This window comes from Saccopteryx bilineata, chromosome 9 (genome assembly GCF_036850765.1).
Source record: "Saccopteryx bilineata isolate mSacBil1 chromosome 9, mSacBil1_pri_phased_curated, whole genome shotgun sequence".
NCBI lineage: Eukaryota > Metazoa > Chordata > Mammalia > Chiroptera > Emballonuridae > Saccopteryx > Saccopteryx bilineata.
The window spans coordinates 70,045,339-70,058,257 of record NC_089498.1 but is presented as its reverse complement, the minus strand read 5'-3'; the positions used below and the strand labels follow the sequence as shown (position 1 = coordinate 70,058,257).

At 39.1% G+C, this 12,919-nt stretch overlaps 1 protein-coding gene across 2 annotated transcripts in view; it reads right to left on the bottom strand.

The window, feature by feature from the left end:
• Positions 1-12,430, bottom strand: part of SIRT1 (sirtuin 1) — a 29,970-nt gene extending 17,540 nt beyond the window's left edge. Inside the window, exons 1-4 of one of the 2 annotated variants that reach the window (XM_066242953.1) lie at positions 11,851-12,427; positions 10,010-10,126; positions 8,214-8,455; positions 6,149-6,301 (exon numbers count right to left, since the gene is read on the bottom strand). In XM_066242953.1, the coding sequence (XP_066099050.1) occupies positions 6,149-6,301; positions 8,214-8,455; positions 10,010-10,126; positions 11,851-12,238 (900 nt within the window). In that variant the 5' untranslated portion in view covers positions 12,239-12,427. Of the gene's footprint in view, positions 1-6,148; positions 6,302-8,213; positions 8,456-10,009; positions 10,127-11,850 lie in introns of both variants that reach the window. The other variant, XM_066242954.1, reaches the window with a different exon arrangement.
• Positions 12,431-12,919: the final 489 nt, after the last annotated feature.

Sequence of the window (12,919 nt, the reverse complement as noted above, 5' to 3'; positions counted from 1 at the left end):
AGACCCAGGTTCGAGACCCCGAGGTTGCCAGCTTGAGAGCGGGCTCATCTGGTTTGAGCAAAAGCTCACCAGCTTGGACCGAAGGTCACTAGCTCGAGCAAGGGGTTACTCGGTCTGCTGAAGGCCCGCGGTCAAGGCACATATGAGAAAGCAATCAATGAACAATTGAAGTGTCACAACGAAAAATTAATGATTGATGCTTCTCATCTCTCTCCATTACTGTCTGTCCCTATCTATCCCTCTCTCTGACTCTGTCTACAGAAAAAGAAAAAAAAAATACACAGGGTTCCCACAAATCAGTAAAAGAAAAACATCCCAGTGGGAAAAAATATCCAAGAATAATCAGATGATTCAAGGATATACACATGGCCAGTTGTAAAAAACAATCACTCACACTAATAAACTAAAATACTAATGAGAAAAAATGCCAATTTTTTCTATTGAACTCTAGCTATCCATTAACAAAAGACTGACTTAATATATTGTGGCACAACTATAAAACAAAACAGCCTTTTCTTAAATATATCTGTTAAATGCCATTATAAGCTATTTCCAAGAATAAGTGGGAAAAAAGCAAGGTTAAAGAAACGTATTAATTCCATTAGTAATCATTTGCAAAGCATTACTAAAACTTAAAACACACACCCCCTACACACACACACACACACAGATTTACTTGTGTGTTTTTTCCTGGAAGGCCCAAGAAAACAAAGTAACCTTTGAGGAAAGAGATTAGAGGCAGGGAAGACTAAAGGAAAAGGCAAGTGATATCTATGTATTGTACTGTTTGAATTTCTTTTTAAACCATATTCACAACACAGACACAACACAAACAGATTTTAAAAATATATATTTTAATGCTAATAATATATTGCAAAGGGTTTGAGGGAGTGGGCAGTGGCATGTTAAATGGACCTTCTCATATACTTTTTTTTCCCTTAAGTGAGGAGGGGAGATATTGAGACAGATAGTGCACCCTAATCAGGATCCACCCGTCCACCCCCTTCTGGGGCCCATGCTCAAATCAACCGAGCAATCCTCAACTCCTAGGGCCAACGCTTGAACTAATCAAGCCACTGGCTGCGGGAGGAGAAAAGGGAGACAGAAGTGAGAGAGGAGCAGACAATGGCTTCTCTTGTGTGCCCTGACCAGGAATCAAACCCGGGACTTCCATGTGCTGGGTCACTAATCTATCCACTGAGTGAACCAGCCAGCTCCCTCATATACTTCTGGTGGGAGTAGCATATTTCATTCAACCTTCACAGGTAGCAATGCAGCAAAATGTATCAGGACACTTAACAATTTCCTTTTCAGAACATTGGAAACATCATAAAGGATAATCAAAGCAACACTTTTTGTAATAACAGAAAGTAGGACACATCCACATGTATGCATGTATGCTTGCAGGATTAATTACAGTATGCCACTTGATGATCATGACAATTATAAAGTAATTTAAGTGTCTATTAAACAGAAAATACTACAAATTCACTATAAGTAGGAAAAAGAGCCCAATTTTATAATAAAAATGTAATATATATCCAGCTATACTTCATACTTATATTTCTATATCTGTAATTGACATACACATAGATATTAACATATTGTCTTTAGTTAATTGGTGTTGAGGCTAATTTTTTGGCTTGCAGTTTTTGATTTTTAGGTAATAAACTGGTTTAAAGATTCTTCAACTTTATAACTACATAATCTGGTAGGTTAGCACATTATTAATAAAGTGATAATTTATTGAATAAATATAAAGATATATTTTTAGAAGTGAGTAAAATTCAGTTCACATTTTCCTCTCTACTTTTTCTTGAGTTTTAATCACTTTAAGGGGAAAACAAATCACTGAATTATATACAGGATAGCAATTACACAACTGGGATACAGTATTCTTTTTTAAAAAAGTTATTTTATGTATCCTCAGTTTCACCTTTACTGGCTCTTAATACAACCACTCAATTTTATCAGCATCAGTCAATTATTCTAGACTCCTGGGAGCCCTTATTATGCAGGGTGATAATGGTTCAGGACATGGCTATATAGCTTTAATATTAACAATTCTTAACTATTCTTATGTAAAAAATTTCAAAGTGGTAACAATGCTAGGCACCCTGTGTTATAATGGAGCAATTTTGTAGGGGACATTTGGTAATGTGTGGAGACCTTTTTAATAGTCAAGACTGGGGTTGGGTAATAATGACATTTAGTGGGAAAGAAGATACTGTTAAATACCTACAAAGCACAAGACAGCTCCTCACAGCAAAGAATGAACCACCCAAAATGTCAACGGATTTAGACACTGCTCTAATGGGCCAGTAACCTCTTTAACACACCTCTCCATTACTTGAAATTTCCAGTATAAATAAAATCTAAGTTTCTTCTCAATAATTACATACAATCAATGGCTCGATATATTAAGGAAATTCTTTCCTTCCAAAATGCCTAAATTTCACCTGACCTGTGGTAGCGCAGTGAATAAAAGCATCTACCTGGAACGCTGAGGTTGCTGGTTAGAAACCCTGGGCTTGCCTGGTCAAGGCACATAAGTTGATGCTTCCTGCTCCTCTCCCCAACCCTTTCCCTCTCTCTATCCTCTCTCTAAAATGAATAAATAAAATCTAAAAAATAAAAACAAAAACAGAATATCTAAATTTCACCAATAGATTTATAGTATTTTCTCTTCTAACTAGCAAAAATCATAAACTGTCTTAAACTTTTTGTCTAGTATAGCAAATGGAAGAAAATTTTAGGTTATTAGTATTTTATTCATGTAATATTTTATAAATGTAGTAAAATATAACAATATTTACATGCCCTCCCCATCCTTCATTTTTGGATACTATATTTCCGTGGCCTTACTTATTTCTCCTTAATTTTTATCCCAACTATTTATTTTTATACCCAATAACAACACAGTCTCTTCTACCTCTTACTATTTAAGTGCTACTTCAGCAACTAGAAGCTTTCTTTTAGGCAGTTCCTAATGTGAACATTAAAGTACAACAATTCTATACGAGTAATAGTTGCAAATGTTAATTATTTAGTTCTTAACAGAAACTAATGAAAACTCAAAAATAATCAAGCAAAATTAAGTTTATGTAAGACTGAAAAGGCTGTACTTCATAAATGAACTTAAGGCCCTGGCCAGAAAGCTCAGCTGGTTGGAGCATTGTCCCCTTTTGCCAAGGCTGCAGGGTTCAATATCCAGTCAGGCCACATAAAAGAAATCAACCAATAAATGCATAAATAACTGAAACAACACACTGATGATGCTTTTCTCTCTCTCTCTCCCGTCCTATCTCTAGAGATAAACAAATAGGATTTATAAATGAATTTATATTCATTTTATTTACTAACAATAAAAATATACAAAACTCATAAAAAGGTAAAATATTCCATCCCCTCCAACCCTTTCTTCTCCCAGGTGGTATATAACCCTATACACAGGGGTTAAAACACTGTGACTCATCAACAGTGTGCCATTTTACTGTAAGTCACGTATTTCTCATGTACTGTCTCGATTTTTTATGTACTGTCTAAAGTTCTAATAATGTCTGTCATTGTAATTCTAAATTATTTCTACAGATTCTTATATACCAAAGCTAGTTTAAGCTACAAATGAACACCCAGTTTGCATATAAGACAACTAAAGTTACAATCATTTTCACCTTGCTATTTATTTCTATTCTCAGTTACCAAGTGTCAGGTTACTACTTTACCAAGTAATTTAGTACATACTGAAGTGATGAGAGGGCTGGTGGGGACTGACAAGTCCTTCCTTTCAGAACACAGAATTACAAGTCTTATAAGCATTATGTAAATGGACTAGTGAATCAATCTTCTATAATCAGGTATAAGATCAAAGTAATTTCTAGTTTCTTTCTGGCCTTCTAAAAGTGTTCATTTCTGCTAACTAGCGCTGTTATAAAGCCAGTATCTTCTGTCCAATTCAAACCTGTAACTATGTGATATTTCATTGGTCTGAAACATCACACATTAGTACTACCAGGACTAGTAAATTTTTACTACTTCATAATCTTGTAATTAATAAAAAGAAAATAATGCAAAGAAACTTTACATTATTTATATATATATATATATATAAATAAAATCCAGTATGAACCAGATGTCTGTTTGAAAGGCTAAATATTTTACTTTATGCTGATACATAAAGTAAAAAATTCAAAATTTTCACAAGTTTCAAGTTGATGGTTAGAAAAATTAAAAATTCTTAGTAGCCTGAAAATTTCTTAAATTTAGTTTTCAGTTTTAGCAATTAAATCATATTCAAGAAATTTAGGGCCTTGGGCCAGGACCTCAGTTGGTTAGAGAATTAGCCTGCAATGCTAAGGTTGTAGGTTCAATCCTGGTCAGGGCACTATAAGAATCAACCAATGAATGCGTAAGTGGAACAACAGATCAATGTTTCTCTCTCTCCCTGACTCTCCCCTCTCTAAAAATTTAAAAAAAAAAAAAAAAAAAAGCAACCCAGTTTGATGCTCTATCCACTGCGCTACCACCAGCCAGACTAGTCCACATGGTTTGAAAGTGGCTGAGGTTACCCTTTAATTAAAATTCAGGTTCATTTAACTTCTAGATTCACTAAAAATAATCACTAATACAGAGAACCCTTTAAAACAGGGGTCCCCAAACTTTTTACACAGGGGGCCAGTTCACTGTCCCTCAGACCGTTGGAGGGCCAGACTATAAAAAAAACTATGAATAAATCCCTATGCACACTGCACATATCTTATTTTAAAGTAAAAAAACAAAATGAGAACAAATACAATATTTAAAATAAAGAACAAGTAAATTTAAATCAACAAACTGACCAGTATTTCAATGGGAACTATGCTCCTCTCACTGACCACCAATGAAAGAGGTGCCCCTTCCGGAAGTGCGGTGGGGGCCGGATAAATGGGGCCGTAGTTTGGGGACCCCTGCTTTAAAATATGCTGAAGCAGAGCAAAAACAATTCTACAATTTCTTTCCATAAGACCAAACTATGGGGAAAAAGTTTTCTAATGACTAAAATCTCTTGGGCATGGTATAATGCAGTAATTTTCAACACTTTTCATCTCATGGCACACACAAACTAATTACTAAAATTCTGCCGCACACCAAAAAAGTTCTTCCTGCCGATCTGACTTAAAAAAAAAAAAAAAAGATATAATTCTGATTCACTCACACTAATGGCTATTATTGTGTTGTCATTTTTTTATTTGACAATCTACCGGAAAAGAGGTCAGTGTCCTGACTAAATAGATACTGTTGTTTTAAAAATTCTTGCAGCACCCACCCAGTGCGCTATGGCACACCAGCTGAAAATCGTTGCTATAGTGTATTGTCAAGCTTTGTACTCTAGAGTAGAGCTGCCCAATAAAAATATAATGTGAGCCATATATGTAATTTAAAATTTTCTAGCAACTACATTAAAAGCATGCAATTTTCATAATTTACAACCCAATATCAAAAGTATCATTTCTATATACAATCAATATTTGTTTATATATAATAGAATTAATGACATATTCTATTTTTCCCATACTAGTTTCCAAAATCTGGTTTGTCTTCCACACTTATATCATATCTCAATACACTAGGTACTCAATAGCCCCAGGTGGCTAGTGGTTTCTGAACTGAACTGTTAACTCCACAGAGTCTAGAGCAGAATAGAGCACCCACACTAAACTGCAACCGTAGAATCCTCTCTACCCCTAATCACGAACTTTCAGGCACATCTTCATGTGTTAAGACCTGGCTAATATAAAGCATACCAAAGCAAATGTTAAAATCTTTATGACCTATAAAAAAAATTAAAAGTGATATCACTTTATTTGGTCTACTGACCTCTAAAAAATGCATGGACAATGTAAAAGCCATTACTGAAGTGCAAATTTGAAAAATATGAAATAGCCTCCTCTTAGAAAATAAACTCAACCCTAAAATGAAGAAAAGTAAATGAGAATCCTTTCTGGGAAGAAGGAATTCTAAGTGAAATGACTCATTTTAGTGTTCTTACTCCACACCACAGTACTAGTACCCAAGTTACTAGACAATGACTATTAAGCTTAAGAAACCTGGATGTGAAAACGTTTTCATGAGAGGAGGCCACTGGAATAACTAGAAGAGTTCATAGTACCTTTGCAAACTTGAAGAACGGTCTTGGATCTTTTCTGAAATATTCAATATCAAACATTGCTTGAGGATCTGGAAGGTCTGGAAAGTCTACTGCAAGGCGAGCATAAATACCATCTCTCGACCTAAAGTCAGGTATTCCACAAGAAACAGAAACCTGCAATATACAGGGCACAACGTGTACAATTAAATCGTCTACCTCTACCTTTGTAATTGCTCTAATACAATTAAGGAGGAGTTGAAGAATATTTTTGTGTTAAATTCTTTTGGGTAACAGACATACCACCCTATTTCAACTTAAAATGGAAATAAAACACCCCCAAAATAAATATTACTAAATCCACCACACTCCATTCAGAATGGGGTAAGGAATTTTAAATTAGGCAATTTTCAAACCTTTAAGCATTTAATCAACAAATTAAAGCAACTACAAATGGATTGAGAAGGGAATAAATCATTTCAAATTATTTTAACCAGAAAGCAGGCAAAAATTTCTGTAAGTCAATTGATTCCAAAGAAATCTCTCATCTAGTTAGGGGCATACTACTTCAAAAATACTAAATTTCTATATTTTCTTTAAAACATTATTTCAATTCTTAATTTTTAAGAACAGATTTACACATGCTTTTCCTACAAATAAACCTTGACATTTTAAAGAGATTTCAATGTTACCTTTTGTTTCACAATTTTACCAGATCCATTTGACCTCAGGGTAAACCAAACTTATCTAAATCATGTCTAGGAGTAAACATTACTCTTCTTATTTTTTGACAGAGACAGAGAGAGGGACAGATAGGGACAGACAGACAGAAAGGGACAGAGATGAGAAGCCTCAATATTTCATTTTGGCACCTTAGTTGTTCATTGATTGCTTTCTCTATGTGCCTTGACCAGGGGGCTACAGCAGACTGAATAACTCCTTGCCAGTGACCTTGGGCTCAGGCGGGTGAGCCTTGCTCAAACCAGATGAGCCTGCGCTTCAACCAGAGATGTCAGGGTCTCGAACCTAGATCCTCCATATCCCAGTCCGACGCTCTATCCACTGTGCCACTGCCTGGTCAGGCAAGCATTACTATTCTTGAGGATCATTTAAGATTAAGTGGCACTGTCTCTTAACTCAAAATGGCAGAAAGCATGGCTGAATTTTATTCCAGTATTGCTCTGGTGACTTAACATATTCTATATTAAACACACAAACACAACAGCCTTACATACTAGTTAACTGCAATCCTATGGGGGTGTGGGAGGGGGCAAATGAAAAATGTCAAGCCACCCCAATCACATCACCTTAATCTAAATGGAGGGAGGGAGGAATCTGTTACCTTCTGAGCATTAAGTTATTTGTGAATATAAGTTAGGTTCCTGGTTTCCCCATGAAGATGAAATAAATACCCGGCCCTGGCCGTTGCCTCAGTGGTAGAGCATCAGCCCAGTGTGTGGAAGTCCTGGATTTGATTCCTGGCTAAGGCACACAGGAGAAGCAACCATCTGCTTCTCCATTCTTCCCCCCTCTCCTTTCTCTGTCTCTACCCCTCCCACAGCCAAAGCTCCATTGGAGCAAAGTGGCCTGGGCACTGAGGATGGCTCCACTGCCTCCGCCTCAGGCGCTAGAATGGCTCTGGTTGCAATGGAGCATCGCACCCTGGTGGGCATGCCAGGTGGATCCCAATTGGGCGGCTGCAGGAGTCTCTCTCTGCCTCCCAGCTTCTCATTTCAGAAAAATACAAAAAGATGAAATAAATACCCAATTTCTCCACCATATCCTAGCACACTTTAATGCAAGCAGAATTTTCTGAATCTCCTTTATAATGTAGGTAAAAATTGTGTCTTATTTCCACTTATTTATTGTAATAACAAACGGAAATCTTTTGTAAGGTTATTGGAGAGGTTTTAAAAAACTAAACCAGTTTAGCAACTGCTGCTGTGCCTTCTTTTAGCAGCTTCCAAACACAAACACCCATTATCATGTAAGTATAAATTCTACTACACCAGAAAAATGTTCAATTGAAAAAGGCATAAGACATTTACGACCTCCTCCTTTTTACTAGAGTTTTATACATGTTACATACCCCAGCTCCAGTGAGCACTATTATTTTTTTGCACTCCTGCAGTAATTTCACAGCATCTTCAATTGTATTAATATCTTTTCTTTTTTTCCTTTTCGGTGGTTCTGAAAGAATATTAACAACAATCTGCCACAGTGTCATATCATCCAATTCAGGTGGAGTAATTGTTTCTGGTAGTAAATCTTTAAGAATTGTTCGAGGATCTGTGCCAATCATGAGATGTTGCTGAACAAAAGCATAGGGACCTATATTAAGAGGACAAAGAATTATATCAAATCCACATCCAAGTAAATTAAAATCTCATTTATTTTCTGAAGTAATGAATTAAGTAATGAATTTAATGTGTTTAAAATAAAGTAATAAAATGCCATACAAAGGTATTTCAGCCCTGGCCAGGTTGCTCAGGTGGCTACAGCATCATCCCTACATGCCAAAGTTGCAGGTTCGATCCCTGATCAGGGCACATACAAGAAGCAATCAATGAATACACAAGTAAGTGGAACAACAAAACCATAGATGCCTCTCTAACTTTTTCTCAAACCAATAAATAAATTAAAAAAATAAAACTAAAGATATTTCATTCTTATGACATCCTCAGATAATGCTATATCCCAATGAAATTAGGGAGATGAGGCTTCCCCTTGAATTATAAAATACAAAATATGTATTTTTACAGTGAAACTAATTACCAGAGTTAAATGTGGATGGTTAAAATCCAGAAATATATAATACAACATAATAACTGGAAGATGTACAAAAAGGTTCTACAAATCAATATAGAAAAGATCCTACCAGTCCCAAAAGCCCATACTATCTATCATTAAAGCCATAAGGGAAAAGAATAAGAAAACCTATATATCTATCTAAGGCAATCTTTACGTACCTATTACCTTTTAAAATTTTTCCAGTAATAATATTCAACTTGATCTTAACCAATCTCCCAAAATGATACATATAATGCTCATGTTTTGAGCGTTATTTCTTTACCCTGACATTTCTTACATCAGTTTTCTTGCTTGAGAAAACCAAAAACACAGTAACATTGAAGACACTAAAGAGGAACTAATCATCACTGTATTTAAATAATTAGAAATGAAAGCACATTAAGAAAAAGATCACTTTTCAGATAATCAGGTTATAACTTGGGTGTAAATACCTGATACTGCTCTCTACTGCTCAAGCAGGTTTATAGTTGTGAGTACATGAGAGTTTATTTTTGTATTCTTGTATTATTTGTGTAACTGTCCACCTACTTTTGCCTACTGTTGTACTTTTCCATTTCATCCATAATGGATAGATTTACTGTGAGCACAAATGATGTGTCAGGTGCTTTTCTACCAAGTGACAAAACAGTATACAAATTAGTAAAAACAAAACAAAACAAAAAAAAACCCTGTCCTCAATGGGGCTTATATTCTAGTATAGGAAACACAACAATAAAAAGATACAGAGCTTGTTAAGAAGTGACGTGTTAAGAGAAAATTAAGAATAATAAGTATGAAAGCAAGATACTCTTAATTAGAGGAAGAGCATTCCACACAGGGGAAATAAATGGAAAGGACCCAAGGACCTGAGGTGTGCGAAGAACCTGGTTATTTGAGAAACACCAGAGCTATTTAAAAACAAAAACAGAAGCACTAGACTTTCCCTAGAACCATAAACTGACCTTAAATCTTAGCAAGTACCAAAGGAACCTCATCAACCACGTTGTAATGGGAAAGAATTATATTTTTAGTTGGCATAAAATGAAAATACAAAGAAAAAGACAGTATTTATGCTCTAACGCTCTGAAACCATACCTATCCGTGGCCTTGGTGTCCAGTCACTAGAACTTGCATGTGAGGTTCTATCATCCTCATCACTTTCACAGGAATGAAAACCATTGGTGATTATTTCATCACCAAAGAGAAGGTTATCTGCAAAAGAAACCAAAAGTAACTAAAGGCTGCTGAAAGAATCTGCATCTAAAATGTATGAGGATCTGTAATGGTTATGATGTAATGACATTAAATAAAACACTCAACATTCATACTGCCTGCGTAAAGAATGCCTACTGAGTCAGCTTGCATGGTTCAAAGGCACAGTATAGCCTTATCTTTAGGGATTCTAACCACAATCTAAATGTTTCAGCTCATCAAAACTCCAGATATAAATTAAGTCTACTAAATCCAACACAAAAAAATACTAATCTAGCTAAGAATGAATTTATCACAAAAAACAGAGCTCATGAAACTTGTCAAATAAAAATTTACCCAAAGTTGTTCAAATAAATATACAGCCGCTTTGCAATCCTCTTAATATGTAAGATAGCTTTATTTGTTTCCTCTATCAAACTGTTTTGGTTTTTTGTTGTTTTAATTTGAGAGAGGAGAGAAGAAGGAAGGGAGAAAGAAACATCCATTTGTTGTTCCACTTATTTATGCATTCATTGGTTGATTCTCTTACGCTCAGTGACCAGGGATCCAAACCACAACCTTGGCAAATGGGGAAGACATGCTCTAACCAGCTGAACTACCAGACCAGGGCCTAAACTGCTTCTTGAAATGAGAGATCTTTTGATTCTGTCCCTAACGCACACGTTACCTTTACATAAAGTCCAAAAGTCCACTAATTAGATTTACTGAAGCAAATATTGATAGACACATATTTCTCAAATAGAAAATATGAAACCTTACTTAAAGATGACATGATATATAACACATCTGATTTAGTATACCAGGAAAATGTCAATTCGTGTTCCAGGGTTAATTATACACACAATAAAAGATTATACCTAATTTTAAAAATATTAAAACATTAGAGAAAAGCCTGACGTGGTGGCACAGTGGATAAAGCATCGACCTAGAATGCTGAGGTCGCCAGTACGAAGCCCTGGGCTTGCCTGGTCAAGGCACATATGGGAGTTGCAGTTTTCTGCTCCAGCCCCCTTTCTCTCTCTCTCTCTCTCTCTTCTTTCTAAAATGAATAAATAAAATCTTTAAAAAAAAAATTAGAGAAAAAATACTATTCATGTAAAGTGCTCTATAAGTACTGTTACTCTCGTATGCCCACTATTAATGGCACCACAGAACGCTTTAGAAACACTCTTGAAAATTTGAAGACTCTTTCTTAACTTTAGAAGTAGCTTTGATCTTTTAAAATTTAAGACAAGCATAAAAATTAAGATCTTCCACAAAAAGAGTCACAAATTGCACAAGTGTCAGTGTATATAAAGACAACTGCAAAAGGTCAGTACAAAAACACAGGCAAAAGTAGCAGATGGGAGGTGAGGAGTGGGAATGATGTTTAACAAAAGCGATACACTAAAAGGGTAAGAGGAGAAAGAAACATCTTTAAAACCAACCGCGAGAGCCTCCCGGCCCGGCGGCTGCGCAGGCGCCAGGCCGTCCGGCGGGCCGCGGACGAAGGGAAGCGGGGAGGGGAGGGGTGGGGGCGAGCGAGCCCGCGGGCCGCTCCCGCAGCCCGGCCGGGAGGCCCGGAGGCGCGCGGCTGCGGGCTGCAGGAGGGGTAAGGACGCCGCAGACGCAGCGCTGAGCTCCCACTCGCCCGCCCCAGACACCCCCACCTCCACCGCACCCAGGAGGGGTCCCGGGAGAGGGGAGAGGCGATGCGCAGTCCCGGCCGCCCGCGCCCTGCGCACCTCGGTACCCAATCCCCACGGCCGCCGCCTCTTCCTCCTCCTCCTCCTCCTCGCCCTCTTCGTAGTCGTCGTCGTCGAAGTCCTCGGCCGGCGGCGGGTCTCCGGATAGGCCCTGCAGGCCCGGCCCATTGTCTGCTAGTCCGCCCGCCGGCGCCTGGGCCTCTCGCTCCCCGCCCGCCGCCGCCGGGCCGCCCCCGGCCCCCGCCAGCACCTCACGCTCAGGGGCCGCCTCATCGGGCTCGCCCGGGCTCCGCCCGAGGCCGGGGCCGTCTCTGCGCGGCCTCTTCCGGAGCGGCTCCCCGGTGGAGGGCGACGCGGCGTCCCTCTCGGCCGCCACCGCCGGAGAGGAGCCGCCGGGCTGAAGGGCGAGCGCAGCCTCGTCCGCCATCTTCAAACTGCCTCTCTGGCGCTCCTCCCTCACCTCCTCTGCTCCCGCTCGCACTCGCGGCACTGGCGCCCCCGCGGCTCGGGCTGCGGGAGATTTAAACCCTGTCACGTGACCCGCCGCGCTTCGCCCCCGCCCTCCCGCGGCTCCCGCCACCCACGCGGGCCGAACCACAACACGGCGGGTCACGTGGCGGGCGGAACGGCGTGGGCCTGCGGAGAAAGCCGCCGGGGGTGCGGCGGCCCCACCCCTCCGCGCTGGCTGCGTCAGGCGGCCAAGCTCGCCTCTTTCTTAACTTCTCTTTCTAAGAGTCCTGAGATCTCTGTCGCTGGTGGCTCAAGTTTTAGTTTTCACATTGCCAGTTTCTACTGCTGTCCGGAGTGCACACCTTGCTTGCTCTAGATTTAAACTAAGGGTTGAATGTAGTCCCTGCGAGGTGATAAGGCAGCTGACCAAGGTCTGGCTCCCTCCAATACGCTCGCTGCCTCACTGCGGGGTCTCAACGTTTAGGTAGAGGCAAAAGGGCGCGTTAGCTCCTCACCATTCATTCTCACAGCTCCTCCTTGCTTCTCTCTGATCTTCTCCCTCACTCTGTCATTTAGAGCAGCGATTTCAACCGCTGTGCCACCAGACTTTAAAACATGTAAAACCCGACTAGTCAAGGGCACTGACCTTTTTTTCCTT